This window comes from Mustela nivalis (assembly GCF_964662115.1).
Source record: "Mustela nivalis genome assembly, chromosome: Y".
Lineage (NCBI taxonomy): Eukaryota > Metazoa > Chordata > Mammalia > Carnivora > Mustelidae > Mustela > Mustela nivalis.
This window is the reverse complement of record NC_139041.1, coordinates 30,502,420-30,516,885: the sequence shown is the minus strand read 5'-3', so window position 1 is coordinate 30,516,885 and position 14,466 is coordinate 30,502,420. Positions and strand designations below refer to the sequence as shown.

Genomic DNA, 14,466 nt, shown 5'->3' with positions numbered 1-14,466 from the left:
TTATTTACTTGAGAGAGACAGAGTGCACAGGCATGGGAAGCTGCAGAGGAATAGGGAGAGGTGGGCTCTCCGCTAAACAGGGAATCCCTGAATCCCAGGATCACAACCAGAGTCGGGAAAGGGAGACACACATTCGAAAGACCCATACAGATGCCCACCATCTCACTTTTACAGCCATACACCAAGCAATAAGCAACAATACGCAACACATTCTTGAAGCAGTAGTTAACAAATGAAAGTCTCTGAAATACTAGTGTCAATAGTATTTCTCTATGAATTCTACTGACAATGAGATTCTCAAGGCTTTAATGAATTTCAGAATATATTTTTGCAAACTTATTTCTGTAGCAATAAAGCCAATTAAAATAATACATTAGTAGACAGCAGATGAGAGCAAAAAAGCAAAACTATAGAAATCACAGAAAAAAGTAAGACTGAAAATAATTACTGTTTGAAATGATAATCCTGAGCCCACAAAAGATTAATATCTTCTATTTGAGAAGTCAAGAAAATGTTCTGCACAGTCAGATAATTTTATCCATAATGTTAAAAATAAAGCACAGGTCCATGTTTTAATATCAGGTATCTATGGGCAAAGCCCTCTGTGGAATACTGTTCTCAATTACATAGAGAAGTACATCATTATTTAAATGTTAATTTCAAATATATTTCATTTTAAATTGTTTATATTTGTAATTAAAGAATTATAACTTCTTATATTAAAAAGCTATGCATAGTGCATATTATGCTACAGATTCTTATCCTTTATCAAATTATTTCCACTCCTAAAATCTAGAGTAGTAACAGTACTAACCCAAAAAACCATTAGAAGTCAAATTTCATCGCTCTCTCTGTCAAATAAAAATATAAATCTTAAAAACAAAAAAACCGGGGCACCTGGGTGGCTCAGTGGGTTAAGCCGCTGCCTTCGGCTCAGGTCATGATCTCAGGGTCCTGGGATCGAGTCCCGCATCGGGCTCTCTGCTCAGCAGGGAGCCTGCTTCCCTCTCTCTCTCTGCCTGCCTCTCCATCTACTTGTGATTTCTCTCTGTCAAATAAATAAATAAAATCTTAAAAAAACAAAAACAAAAACAAAAACAAACAAACAAAAAAAAACAAAAAAACCCCACTAAATCTAGGGCGCCTGGGTGGATCAGTGGGTTAAACCTCTGCCTTCAGCTCAGGTCATTCTCAAGGTCCTGGGATCAAGTCCCGTATCAGGCTCTCTGCTTGGCAGGGAGCCTGCTTCCTCCTCTCTCTCTGCCTTGCCTCTCTACCTACTTGTGATCTCTGTCAAATAAATAAATAAAATCTTTAAAACAAACAAATAAAAACTAAATCTGAATTAGATTTCATGATGAAGTTTCTCAAAGTGCTCCATGTATAAAAAAGAATCAGATGAGGGGCACCTGATCATTCTGTTAGTTAAGCATCTGCCTTCACCTAAGGTCACGATCTTAGAGTCCTGGCTAGCCCTACATCAGGTTCCCTGCTTATTGGCAAGCTGGCTCCTTCCTTTCCCTCTGCCCTTCCCTTTCCCTCTGCCCCTCCCCACCACTTGTGCACTCTCTCAAATAAGTAAAATTTATTTTTTTTTTATTTATTTATTTGACAGAGAGAGATCACAAGTAGGCAGAGAGGCAGGCAGAGAGAGAGGAGGAAGCAGGCTTCCTGCTGAGCAGAGAGCCCGACGCGGGACTCGATCCCAGGACCCTGAGATCATGACTCGAGCCAAAGGCAGCGGCCCAACCCACTGAGCCACCCAGGCGCCCAGTAAAATCTATTTTTTAAAAAATTGTTTAAAAACATTTTTTTAATCTTTAAAAAAAAAAAAGATTTTATTTATTTATTGGACAGAGGGAAAGCACAAGCAGGAGGGGCAGGGGGAGGGAGAACTAGAAGAAGGAGAAGTAGGCTCCTCAGCAGGGAGCCCAATGTGGGGCTTGATCCCAGAACCCTGGGAAAATTACCTGAGTCAGACAGATGCTAAACAAACTGAGCCACTCAGGCACCCAATAAGTAAAATCTTTAAAAAAAAAAAAAAAAAAATAATAATAATAATAATAATAATAAAGAAAGAAAGAAAAAGAATCAGGTGAAATTTATAATTAAATCAAAGTGAGACAATTAAGTATGTAACTCTGAGAAAATCAACCTGACAAATCTAATATTTTCATTTATGTGAAATGAAAATTGATACCTCAAACTATTCAAATGAATTTTACCATAGGTTATCAGGGAGGATAAAAATGAAACATCAACTAAATACATTAAAAATGACAGGAATAACAAAGGGGACAAAATTAAATATGGAATTGAAAAACACTATTACTGATTAGTATCTGATGTCTCAGGTGCCTGGGTGGCTCAGTGGGTTAAGCTGCTGCCTTCGGCTAAGGTCATGATCTCGGGGTCCTGGGATCGAGTCCCGCATCGGGCTCTCTGCTCAGCAGGGAGCCTGCTTCCTCCTCTCTCTCTCTGCCTGTCTCTCTGCCTACTTGTGATCTCTCTCTGTCAAATAAATAAATAAAATCTTAAAAAAAAGTATCTGATGTCTCTTGAAAACTGTTTAATACTTCAAAAACTAACCGTAATGCAAGGACCATAAAAACAAGGTAAAAATAAAAACTGATAAGCAAAGTAAGAATTTCTCACTAAAAGCATCAAATTTAGAGTGATCCAATTTTACCAATCAAGAATCGGCTATCATGTATTTATAATAAAAAGCAGATATTATATAAACTAACATTTTAAATTATAAATTAACTCTACGCCACACAATTCAAATGTCTAATCTCACCTTCCAAGAAAATACCAAGACTGGCCAGAATTAGGATCTGCCTCCAAAGACTTCTGGAGATACTGAATCGCATAACTTTCCTTGGTGGCCTTGTCTCCCAGTAAATCCACATTATGATGCATCCATCCTATAATTTAAAAATTATAAGCATTTACCCAAGATCCAACTATTTTTCCACTTAAGAATACCATGAAAAACACAAATAAAATCCCTTCTGTACATTTTATAATCAGGTTTCAAACTTCCCCCAAATTTAAAACTACCAAAGATAGCTATAGGAAAGTCTACCTCACTCAAAAAGTTACAGTCAATGCCACTCAGGGCTCTTAAAAAGCTGAGAGAAATTTAATTTATTTAGGGCAAAGCACTGACACTAAATTAGTAGCCCTGGATTTTCCTTTTCCAAATTTAATTTTTCTAAAAATCCCATCCTATACACCAAAATTATAAAGATGATTAATTTACTTTTCCTTTGAATATTAAAACAAGTAGCAAGCCAATACTGATATCTAAGGAATAAATATATAAAAGCTTACATAATCAAAAAAGATACATCAGCTAAATAATTTTTAAAAATCTTAGAGAGTTAGGCTCTGTTTCTTATTAATACTGGGTATTTTCATCAACATTCTAAATACAGTATTTAACCAAAAACAAAAACAATAAACACTCTCCAAGGTTTATGAAAAACTAATGAATAATGAGTTCGAAGAGCAGTAAGAGCAGTACAGAGTGCCTGCTTAATAAACAGGTTCAGAATTACAGAAACAGAAAAAGAGAGATAATGGAAAAACCAGAACATGACAAAATATATTAAATTTACATTTAAGACAAAAGAAACCAGTGTTTTAGTTTTGAGTCTAAATAAGTGTATAAAATTGCCTTTGCAAAAATACCACACTAAGGGAAAACTATGCTTAATTACTTTGACACAGAAAGAATAATAAAATGACATTATGCATATACCCATAATATCAACAAACTTCATTGAAATTTAGAATTATTTGTTCAAAACCGAATAGGGACAGTGAAAACAAATACAAACTCTAACCAAAATATAAAACAGACATGATGAGTAACTAATAATATGAATTACTAAGGAATATTCATTATTATCTTCTAAGAAATAACAATGTTAACTTCACATTAAACATTAGATTTTCTTATGAAAAGCATAAAATTTTAAGAAATGCTATAGACCGTACAGAGTGAAATATTCTATAATTTTTAGATGCCATAGTTCCACTAATTCATATTGTGAGTAAGTCTATGAAAAGAAGCACAACAGCCACTCAGAAGCTGTGTGAAAGATGTCAATTTATTAACTTCATAAAGCGGTATGCACATGAAAGTAACCAAACTTACTCCAGAGATCAAGTACAAGAGGTTAATACTAAGAGTTTAGAAAGACTAGTTGCACTGAAGCACTGAAGTTTGATAGGTTTTTGAGATGGACTGTGTTAGATAGTGGGTATAAATAAATTCTGGACAGAAGAAGAAAGGGAATAATAGTTATAGAAGAACACTTACAATATAAAGTATTTTAAATAAAATCTCAAATTAACACACGTTATCATTAATCTTAATGAATAATTTCAAATAAAAAGGGACTGTTAATGCAGAAGAGTTCCAATCGCACCCACTAAACACCCGAACATCTGTAATTAAAGGAATCTATAGTAGAAAATAAATTTTTATATACCTAACTGTTGTAAAACAATTGCTTTTACTTGTACAGGTAGGTTTTCTGTCTGTAACAGTTGTTCATAGGCTTCTTTTGCAGAATGATATTTCCTCTAAAGTAGAAAAGAAGTCAAAGAAAAAAGGATAAATCTTTAAATAAAAATAAAGATTTTAATAAGGAATTGATGACATGATTTAATTAGCTTTTCAAGTATTGAAACAATAAGAGCACTAAAATGTATGCTATAAAGAATCTGTACTATATGAATTTAGATAATACAAAGTTTCTGTAATAAAAGAAATAATTGAATATACAAAGTAAATTATTAATGGAATATTTCTTCAACCCTGGACAGCTATGTTGCAGAACAACTAAGAGCTGATAAAATTAACTTTCAATATGACAGGGTGTCAACAAAATACATTTAAAAACTCTGCTATATCCCAACAATTACAAAGAGAGTTAATTTCAACCTTATACATTATATAACACTCACAAAGCTGTACAAGTTTTTGTTTGTTTGTTTGTACAAATATTCTATTAGCAAATGTATAACTAACTGGGGAAACTTTCAAAGATTCAAAGTATAAAGCAAATATATTTAAGTACTACTGTGTTTTACAAAACCTAACACAAGAGGAATGTAGGTAACATTTTATCTTTATACATCTCTCTTGTTGAAAATATTCTTGAAAAACACATACACATGGTTAAAGACCTAACCCTTGTCCTCAGTTATGATACAAATAATGTTCATGATACTTAAGGTACAGGTAAATTTCTAAGTGAGTCCACGGCCACAGTTCTCCCAAAAAAGTACTAGTAAGACTAAACTCTATTACTATTAGCGTGTTCATGTTTAATAAAACTCCTCCATAACAGGAAAAACTAACAGAAAATTACAAAACACCATCATTTTAAAACTTTAAATTCAATTAATCAACATATTAATGTATTATTAGTATCAGAGGCAGAGTTTAGAGATTCATCAGTTAAAGCATTGTATCTTGAATGTACTTGGTAAAGCAATGTCATTTTGTAAGCATAATAAAAGGATAAAAATGTCATTTCAGGCATATTAGTATTAAATGAGCAGAGCAAAATGACTAATTCAAATAAATGTATACACGGAAGCTAATAATTCTGAGTTTCTTCCCTGACCAAAAACAATAATCTTAAAAGAAAAAAAATCAGTTTTTATTTCTATCATAGGTGTATGTACAGATATACAGACACCAACTCTACATCCACAAAGATGCCCATACATACATTGATAAAGACTTCCCCACAAAAAACCCAAGTCAAATTTATCAGTTACAGGATATAAAATTAATAACCAAATATCAGTTGCACACTTCCCACTAGGTAAAGAATGACCCAAAAATGAAATTCAGAAAACAATTCTACTTAAAAAAAAAAATTTAGGGGCGCCTGGGTGGCTCAGTAATGGCTAATGCCTCTGCCTTCGGCTCAGGTCATGATCTGAGAGTCCTCGGGAGGCAGCCTGCTTTCCCCTCTCTCTCTGCCTACCTGCATCCTCTGTTAAATAAATAAATAAATAAAATCTTCAAAAAACTTTTCAGAAAAATTTACTGAGAATATGAAAGACATGTATAGAACACCAAATTTTCTTGCTCCGTTCATTTGTGAAAGAACATTATATTTAGCAGTCAATAACTGTTCCCACACTGGCTATTAGGAATAGTGCTACAGTGAACACAGGATTGCAAATATCTCTTTGAAATTCTGATTGCAAATCTTCTGGATAAATCTCAAAAGTGAGATTATTGTATCCTGCGGTAGCTTTTTTGAAGAAATCTTATATACTGGTTTTCATATTATTATTTATATTATTATAAATATATAAATATTATATTATTATTTCATCTTTATATACTGGTTTTCTACCCCATTTTTGCCATCCCAACAGCGTACCACGTTCCAATTACTCTCCATCCTAGCCAACATTTGCTTTTAGTTTTTTATTATAATGTCCACACAGATTTAAATGATACCTCACTATGGTTTTTATTTAAATTTCCCTGACTAGTGCCAGTAAGCATTGTTTCATTACACGTTTTCCACAGAGAAATTTCTATGAAAATACTTAACCCATTTTAAAACCCAGTTACTAGATTTCTTCTGCTGTTGAGTTGTATTTATTCTTAATATATTTGCAAGATTAATCCCTTATTGTATTAAATGGCTTGCAAATATTTTCTCCTATTCTGTTACCTATCTTATCACTCTGTGGATTATTTCTTTTGCTATGTAAACGAGTTTTTAAAAAAAAATTTATTTATTTGAGAGGAAAAAGAATGCACATGCACGCACAAGCAGGGGGATGGCAGAAGGAAAAGAATCTTAAACACAAGCAGGGGGATATGCAGAGGCAAAGAATCTCAAGCAGACCATCCTCCCCATCCAGAGTGCAAAGCCCAAAGCTGGATCAATATCACAATTTTGAGATCATGACCTGAGCCAAACTCAAGAGTCAGGAGCTTAAGCGACTGAGCCACCCTGGCAGCCTTTTAATCTAATGTGGTCCTAGGAACCTGGGTGGCTCAGTGGATTAAGCACCTGCCTTCAGCACAGATCATGATCCCCCAGTACTGGATCGAGTCCCACATTGGGCTCCCCGCTCAGTAGGGAGCCTGCTTCTCCTCTCCTCCCAACTCCTTGCCCTCTCTCACTCTCTCAGTTGTTAGGCCACATCAAATTATTTTCTTTTAAGATTTTAAAGTCTTTTAAATAAAAAAAATCTTAAAATAATTTTAAAATCTTAAAAAAATAATAATAATTTGATGTGGCTTAACAACTGATTTTGTTTTGTTACCTGTGCTTCTGGTATCATATGCACAATACCACTGCCAAGACCAGGATCGTGAAGCTCTTAAAAGCAGCTCTTAGAAGTATTCATCTAAGAGTTCTACAGATTTAGTTCCACCTTCTTTTTAAGGATTTAGCACACTTTGGGTTGACATCTGTGTAAAAGGGTTCAAAACAGGGTTTCAATTTTAGTCTTCTACATACAGACATTCAATTTCCCTAACACGAACTGTTGAATCACCCCATTCTCTTCACTATGTATTCTTGGCACTTCTGTCAAATATCCACAGATCTCTAGATTTACCCAGGGCTCTCTATTCTGCTTCAGTGGTACACTAAGAACATATTGTTTTCGGTGCTTTGTATCTAAAATCAAGAAATGTGGTATTTTCAGCTTTGTTCTTTCTCAAGAGATATTTTTGATCTTTATCTTAAGTTCCAATGGAATTAGAAAATCACTCTTCCTACAGCTTTAAAAAATTCTATTGAGATTTTCATAGAAATGGAAGGTAATCTGTAAACCAATTTTGAATTCATTAACAAAAACCCACAGAAGTGAGTGAAAACCATGTGTACAATTTAATAATAGTTTCCAAACAATAAACACAGGATATTTTTCTATTTGCTAGTCTTCTTACATCAATGTTTTTTACTCTCAGTATACAAATCTCTCATCTCCTTAAATTTACTTAAAAAGAATTTTACTACTGAGGGTTCTATTTACATAAGACATTATGGTACGTGAAATAAACCATAGACAAATACTGCATGATTACATTTATATTAGATACACAAAATAGTCAAATTCATAGACTCAAAAATGGAATGATGACTGATGGGCTGAAATAAAGTAGTCATAGGGAATTATTTATCAATGGAAAAGAATGCAGTTTAGAAAATTAAATATGCTCTGGTTATTAGATCTATATGAGTGCACAAACAGTCAACAGTAGCGCACTGTACACTTATAATATAAACAGGGTAGGTCTCATGTTAAGTTTTTTAGCACAATAAACTGTAAATAATACTGCTGAAGTGTTCAAACAACCAGACGTAAGTGGAAAGAAATACTGTATTCGTAGTTTGAAATTCTTAATATTAAAATGACAACACCTCATAAAGCAATTTACAGATTCACTGCAATCCCTAACAAAAGATTATGGCACTTACTAAAGAGATTTCTTTTTTAAATACCTCCTAAAACCATATGGAGTTTGACCTCAAAGTCAAACTAACTCGGGAAAACAAACAAAAATTGGAAGACTTACACATCCTGAGTTTAAAACTTAACTTTCTTTCATAAATTCCTGTGTGGTTTTTTTTTTTAAGATTTTATTTGACAGAGATCACAAGTAGGCAGAGAGGTGAGCAGAGAGAGAGGGAGGAGGAAGCAGGCTCCCTGCTGAGCGGGGCTCGATCCCAGGACCCTGGGATCATGACCTGAGCCGAAGGCAGAGGTTTTAACCCACTGAGCCACCCAGGTGCCCCAAATTCCTGTGTTTTATCTTTTGCTTTCAAAAGATAACAAAACGATAATAATCAAAACAGTATGGTATCAGAATAACAATGCACCCACAAACAGACAAATGGAACAGACTTTAGACCCTAGAAATAAATTCACAATATCAGGTAAACTGATTCTCTACGGGGGTGCCAAGAGCATTCAATGGAGAAAGGAAGGTTTTTCAACAAGTTGTGAACTCAATATCCACATGGAAATTAGTAAGTTGCCACTTTTCTTACACCTTAGAAAAATAAACTAAAAATGGAGCGCCCGGTTGGATCAATGGTTAAGTGTCTGACTCTTGACTTTGGCTCAGTTCATGATCTCAGGGTCTCTCCCTCTTTATCTCTCCCTCCCTCTACACCTCCCCTGCTTCTGCTTGCTTTCACTCACTCTGGAAAAAAAAAAAGAAAAGAAAGGAAAAATAAACTAAAAATGAATTCAAGTCATATATGTAAGAGATAGAACTATAAACTCTTAGAAGAAAACAGAATGGAAAGTCTTTATGACTTCAGATTTTACATTTATATTTATGACAAAACTATAGACAACATTGATAAATTGGACTTTATTAAAATATATTAAAACTTTTGTAAATGAAAAGGTTACTATGAGGATGGTGCAAATCCCAAAAGTGATCAAAAATATACAGAAGGGGAGAAAATATTTGCAAATAACATATCTCAATGGATCAATGTTCAGGGGATATAAAGAATTCCTAACAACTCAACAACAACAACAACAACAACAAAAAATTAACCCCATCACAAATTGTCACAGGACTTGAGTAAACATTTCTCCATGCACTTGCCCAATAAGCACATGAAATAACCATCAAAACCAATAGTTAAAAAAAAAAAAAGTTAAAAAAAATAGTTAACTGGAAATGAAAATCAGTATTACAATAAAATGTAATTTCAAAACCATAATGCAGGTAAAAATACAGAAAATAACCAGGCAGGATGGGGAGAAATATGAACACTGTGTAATGCTGTATGCTGTGCGCACAGAAATATAAAATGGTTTGGTCACTGTGGATTCTCAAAATATCTAAACATAAACTTATCATTTGACCCAGCAATTCTAGCAGGTATATACGTAGAAGCACTGAAAACAGTGTTTCAGATATTTGTACTCCAATTTTTATAGCAGCATTACTTACAACTGCCTCAAGGTAAAATTAACCTGCATTCACCCACAAGGGGAAACAAAATATATTATTCATCCACAAATACTAACAAAGCTCTGATACATGCTAGACATGGATAACCTTCAAGGTGATGTAGGTGAAACAAGCAAGACACAAAAAAACAAATACAGCATGACTCTATTTGTAGCAGGCATCTAGAATACACAAATTGAAAGATATAAGGTAGAATGGGGGTTACCAGAGATTAAGTAAAAGAAAGAACTAGAAAGGAATACATGGTTGGCTGTATTGATGCAGAAAAAAATTAAAAGATTCAGCACCTGACAAAATTTTAAACGGTTTCACAAAATTCAGTACCTTTCCATGAGAAAAACTTTGTCTCATTATATTAGGTATAGAGGGGATGAGTGACATTTATGAAGGGCCAAAATGCTTTTCACAGCTTCATACATAATTGCCACAATTTGATATCCTTCATGGGGTCAATGTATTAATAAACTTTAGTCCATCCAAAGAATAAAATATTATTCAGAGATAAACAGAACTGAGCTATCAAGCCATGAAGAAATAAAGGAAACTGAAATGCACATTAAATGAAAAAAGCTCATCTGAAAAGGGTAAATATGCTATGCTTCCAAATATAACATTCTGGAAAAGGCAAAAACTAGAAAACACTCTAGTTATATCATTAAAAGGATTAAAAAGAAAGGCATGCCGACTATAAGTGGCCTAATAATATTAAGATGTTTTAAGGCATTTCAGTATTACACAAAAACACAGGAAACTATTCTAAAATAATGTCTTATTATAAACATCCACAAACAAAGTTAACAAGTCAGGAAACCACAGTCGTTGGCAAGGATGTGGAGAAAGAGGAACTCTCTTATATTGCTGGTGGGAGCATAAGCTGGCACAACTATTCTGGAACAATATGGAGGCTCCTCAGAACATTTAACATAAAGCTACCCTACCCCCCCAGCAACTGCACTAATACCTACTACTTACCCTAAAGATACAAATCTTTATAAAAAATCTTTTTTGTAAAGTATCTTTTTGCATCTTTTTGTGAAGATTTGTATCTTTAGGGTAAATACCTACTGGTGGTGATGTGAAGGGGCACACGCACCCAATGTTTATAGCAACAATGTCCACAACAGCCAAACCATGGAAAGGGCACAAATGTCCATAGACAAAAGAATGGATAAAGATGTGGCATACATACAGCAGTATTACTCAATATCCAAAACAAACAAAGCAAAACAAAAACCACAAAATCTTGTCATTTGCAACATCCTGTATGGAACTAGAAGGCATTATGCAAAGGGAAAGAACTCAATCAGAGAAAGACAATTATCATTATGATTTCACTAATATGTGGAATTTAAGATACAAAACAGAATTAGCATAGAGGAAAGGAGAGAAAAATAAAACAAGACAAAAGCAGAGAGGGAGACAAACCATAAGAAACACTGAATCATAGGAAACAAATTGAGTGTTGCTGGAGGGAGTTTGGGGGCTGGGATAAATAGGTGATGGACACTAAGGAGAGCATGTGATGTAATGTGCACTCATGTCCCACAGGACTGATGAATCACCAAACTATACCTCTGCAACTAATAATATTCTATATGTAAATTAACTGATTTTAAATAAAAAAATAAACATCCACATTTTGTAAAATAAATTATACATTAATATCAGATGGTAGAAAACTGAAGTAGAGTCATTTCACAGCATGCAACTGATTTAAGTTTAGAGACAAACCATATTAAAAGACAGTTTCTAGTATTCAGCAAGCAGAGTGTCTGGAGAATTTATTAAATTACAGTGAGTTGGAAGTAGTACAAACACTATACACATATTGAAAACAAACCTCAAATACCTTCATATCTTTTTCACTAAGCAATATTGCAATACATGTAATAAGTATAAATATATACATATGATTATATTAAATATATGCAGGAGTATATGCTGAGAAATCAATCAAATGGATTAATGAAAGCATGAAATTCCCTTATAAAATTCATTTCACTTAGAGCATGAAGAGGATTTTGTTGTAAGATTTTGTTGTTTAGTTAAAACACTTACCTGGGTTTCATACAAGTGGGCAATATGAAACTGAACTGCAACATGAAATCATGGAAAAGAATTAATTACAATAGAGTTGACATAACGTAATAAAAATAAAGAAAATGTAAAATATAAGGAAAGGCTAAAACTAAATATTATAAATTTTATTTAGGAGTGTGTCTTTTGTGTTTACTTAAATAACATGAAAATAAATCTGCTAAAGACCAAAAGCATATAAAGAAAACATTACTGGAAGTCATTATTAAATTAAAATGTAATTTTAATTACTTAATATTAACTCTAGAAAACTTTTAACGTATTTGGAGCATTAAAAATCAACCATAAATATTATATGAAGCTCAAATCAGCAACAGTAACTAAATATAACTTTTAAATGTATATATCATAACACAACATTCACAAACTTTCACCTTACAAATAAAGTTACTATTTAATAGCCATGTTTTTTAAATATATAAAAGCTGTACCTTTACATTAAATCCTAAAAAAGTACTTCCTTATAAGTAATAGATCAGTGTAATAAAAGTAACACATGGGGAAATGAGTACTTTTGGCATTAGGCAGCTTTAATATAAAAAAGAAACAAAGGTCAAACCACCTAAAAAGCAAGATTATGAAGTAAATACATGTGAAAAATCAAATGAAGTAGAACATTTTGCTTCCCTTTTTTGGGAGCTCTGCCTCTTGCCCAATTCCCAATCATTGGAGGATTATGATTCAGTGAAGACCATAATAGTCGATAAAGATCACAAAATTTAACTAAAATTTAGCTTTGTGCATTTTATGGTTTTCATTTGTTAATGAAAAAACATTATTTATTTTCTTCTTGCTTTGTTAGTTAGATTATAAGTAGAAGAACCTGTCAAAATTATATAGAGATTATTTATTTATGTGAATTTGTTTTTTGTTTTTTTTTAAGGACAGTCTCACAGTGGTGATGAAATCTGCTGGAAGAAATGTACCAAGAGGTGTCTTTCTTTCCTTTTCTTCTCCTTCCTCAAACTTTCTCTCTCACTGAATACCACAAAGATAAAATTCATTCTAGGAAGCATGAAAAAATTCAAATTCTTTAGATTAGCTTTTACAGATTCTGATTCAGCGGTGCCTGAGTGGCCCAGTTGCTACTATTCTTGGTAAAGGTTCAGGTTAGGTCATGATCCTGGGATCAAGCGCCATGCTCTCAGCAGGGTGTCTGCTTGAGGACTCTCTCCATCTGTTCCCCCACCCGCCGCTCATTCTCTCTCGTTCTAAAATAAATGAACAAATCTTAAAAGGAAAAAAAAAAAAGATCCTGGTTCAGTTTGCCTGGTTATAAAGGCCTGGAAAACTCTCAGTTAGGAAGTTCCCCACCCTTTTAGTAACTTCTCTATATCCAGGCTGGGGAACACTGCATTAGGTATCCATGAATTCCTTTCCATAAAAAAGAAATTTTCCTCAAAATTCTGTACTTAACTCTAAAATCAAACACCATTTTGGTACAAAAAAGGGTTACACATTGCATGTTAATCCCCTTTCATGAAGAATAAAGATGTCTTCCCTAGAGAGGACAAAATACTATCACAAAATAACAAAACAAAAAGAAACCAACTAACAGCTATTAATAACAACTAACAGAGAGTCTATTTGTAGGTTATTTTCATTTTGTAGGTTATTTTATTCTGTAATTAAAGAGATATTTTATTTCATAGGCTCATTTTACAGGCTAAGAAATTTTATGGGTGAAGATACTTTATCTAAAGGCTAAAATTTTTATTTTACATGTTCCAATTTCTTTCTTTCTTGATGCCCTTTCCCAAGATAGCTCTCCTTACTCTGCCAAGTGCAGTTACTCCTAATCTCATCTTATATCATTAATGGAAGGAAACTGGACTATAGGTAAAAAGAAATAAGGTAGAGAGACATGGAAAATCACTATCTCAATTTCCCAAACTTCACATGAATCTAATAAATGGTAAAGAAAGCAAAGTTCAGCTAACTTGTACCCAAATACCATCTCAACTTCCTCGAGATTTTAGTCTCAGATTCCATGTCTCTGGTTCACAACTGTGTAAGATACAGTGTTATCTTTTATAAGGTATTTCATTCTTAAATGTTCTTTGACAGAATAGCATAAAAATACAACTACAAAAAATGCTCAACCTAGCACTTTTCAATTATACACACTGAAATTTGGACATTGGTGCCAACAATGGTCTTGAAATTTAAACTTTAATTTTTACTACTTATTATACTAGAATATTATTCCAAAATAAAATCATATATGACATTTTTTCTATCAACTATTCTCAAAAATACTAATGGTACACATTCATTTGTTATTTCTAAAGAAAATACATTTATGATTTACTAACAAAATAAAATAAATTTTCTGTTCAGTTTTTAACTTTACTTTGAATTCTTATGAT

The 14,466-nt window shown here is 33.2% G+C and overlaps 1 protein-coding gene across 14 annotated transcripts in view; it reads right to left on the bottom strand.

The window, feature by feature from the left end:
- Window positions 1-14,466, bottom strand: part of LOC309856859 (lysine-specific demethylase 6A-like) — a 193,197-nt gene that overhangs the window by 70,176 nt on the left and 108,555 nt on the right. For all 14 annotated transcript variants that reach the window (XR_014307372.1, XM_082718555.1, XM_082718561.1 and 11 more), the window contains 3 exons: window positions 12,059-12,093; window positions 4,503-4,596; window positions 2,801-2,927 (listed from right to left, as the gene is read on the bottom strand). Coding sequence is in view for 13 of the 14 variants with exons in the window: in XM_082718555.1 (XP_082574681.1) it covers window positions 2,801-2,927; window positions 4,503-4,596; window positions 12,059-12,093 (256 nt within the window). In the remaining variant the exon portion in view is untranslated. The remainder of the gene's footprint in view (window positions 1-2,800; window positions 2,928-4,502; window positions 4,597-12,058; window positions 12,094-14,466) is intronic.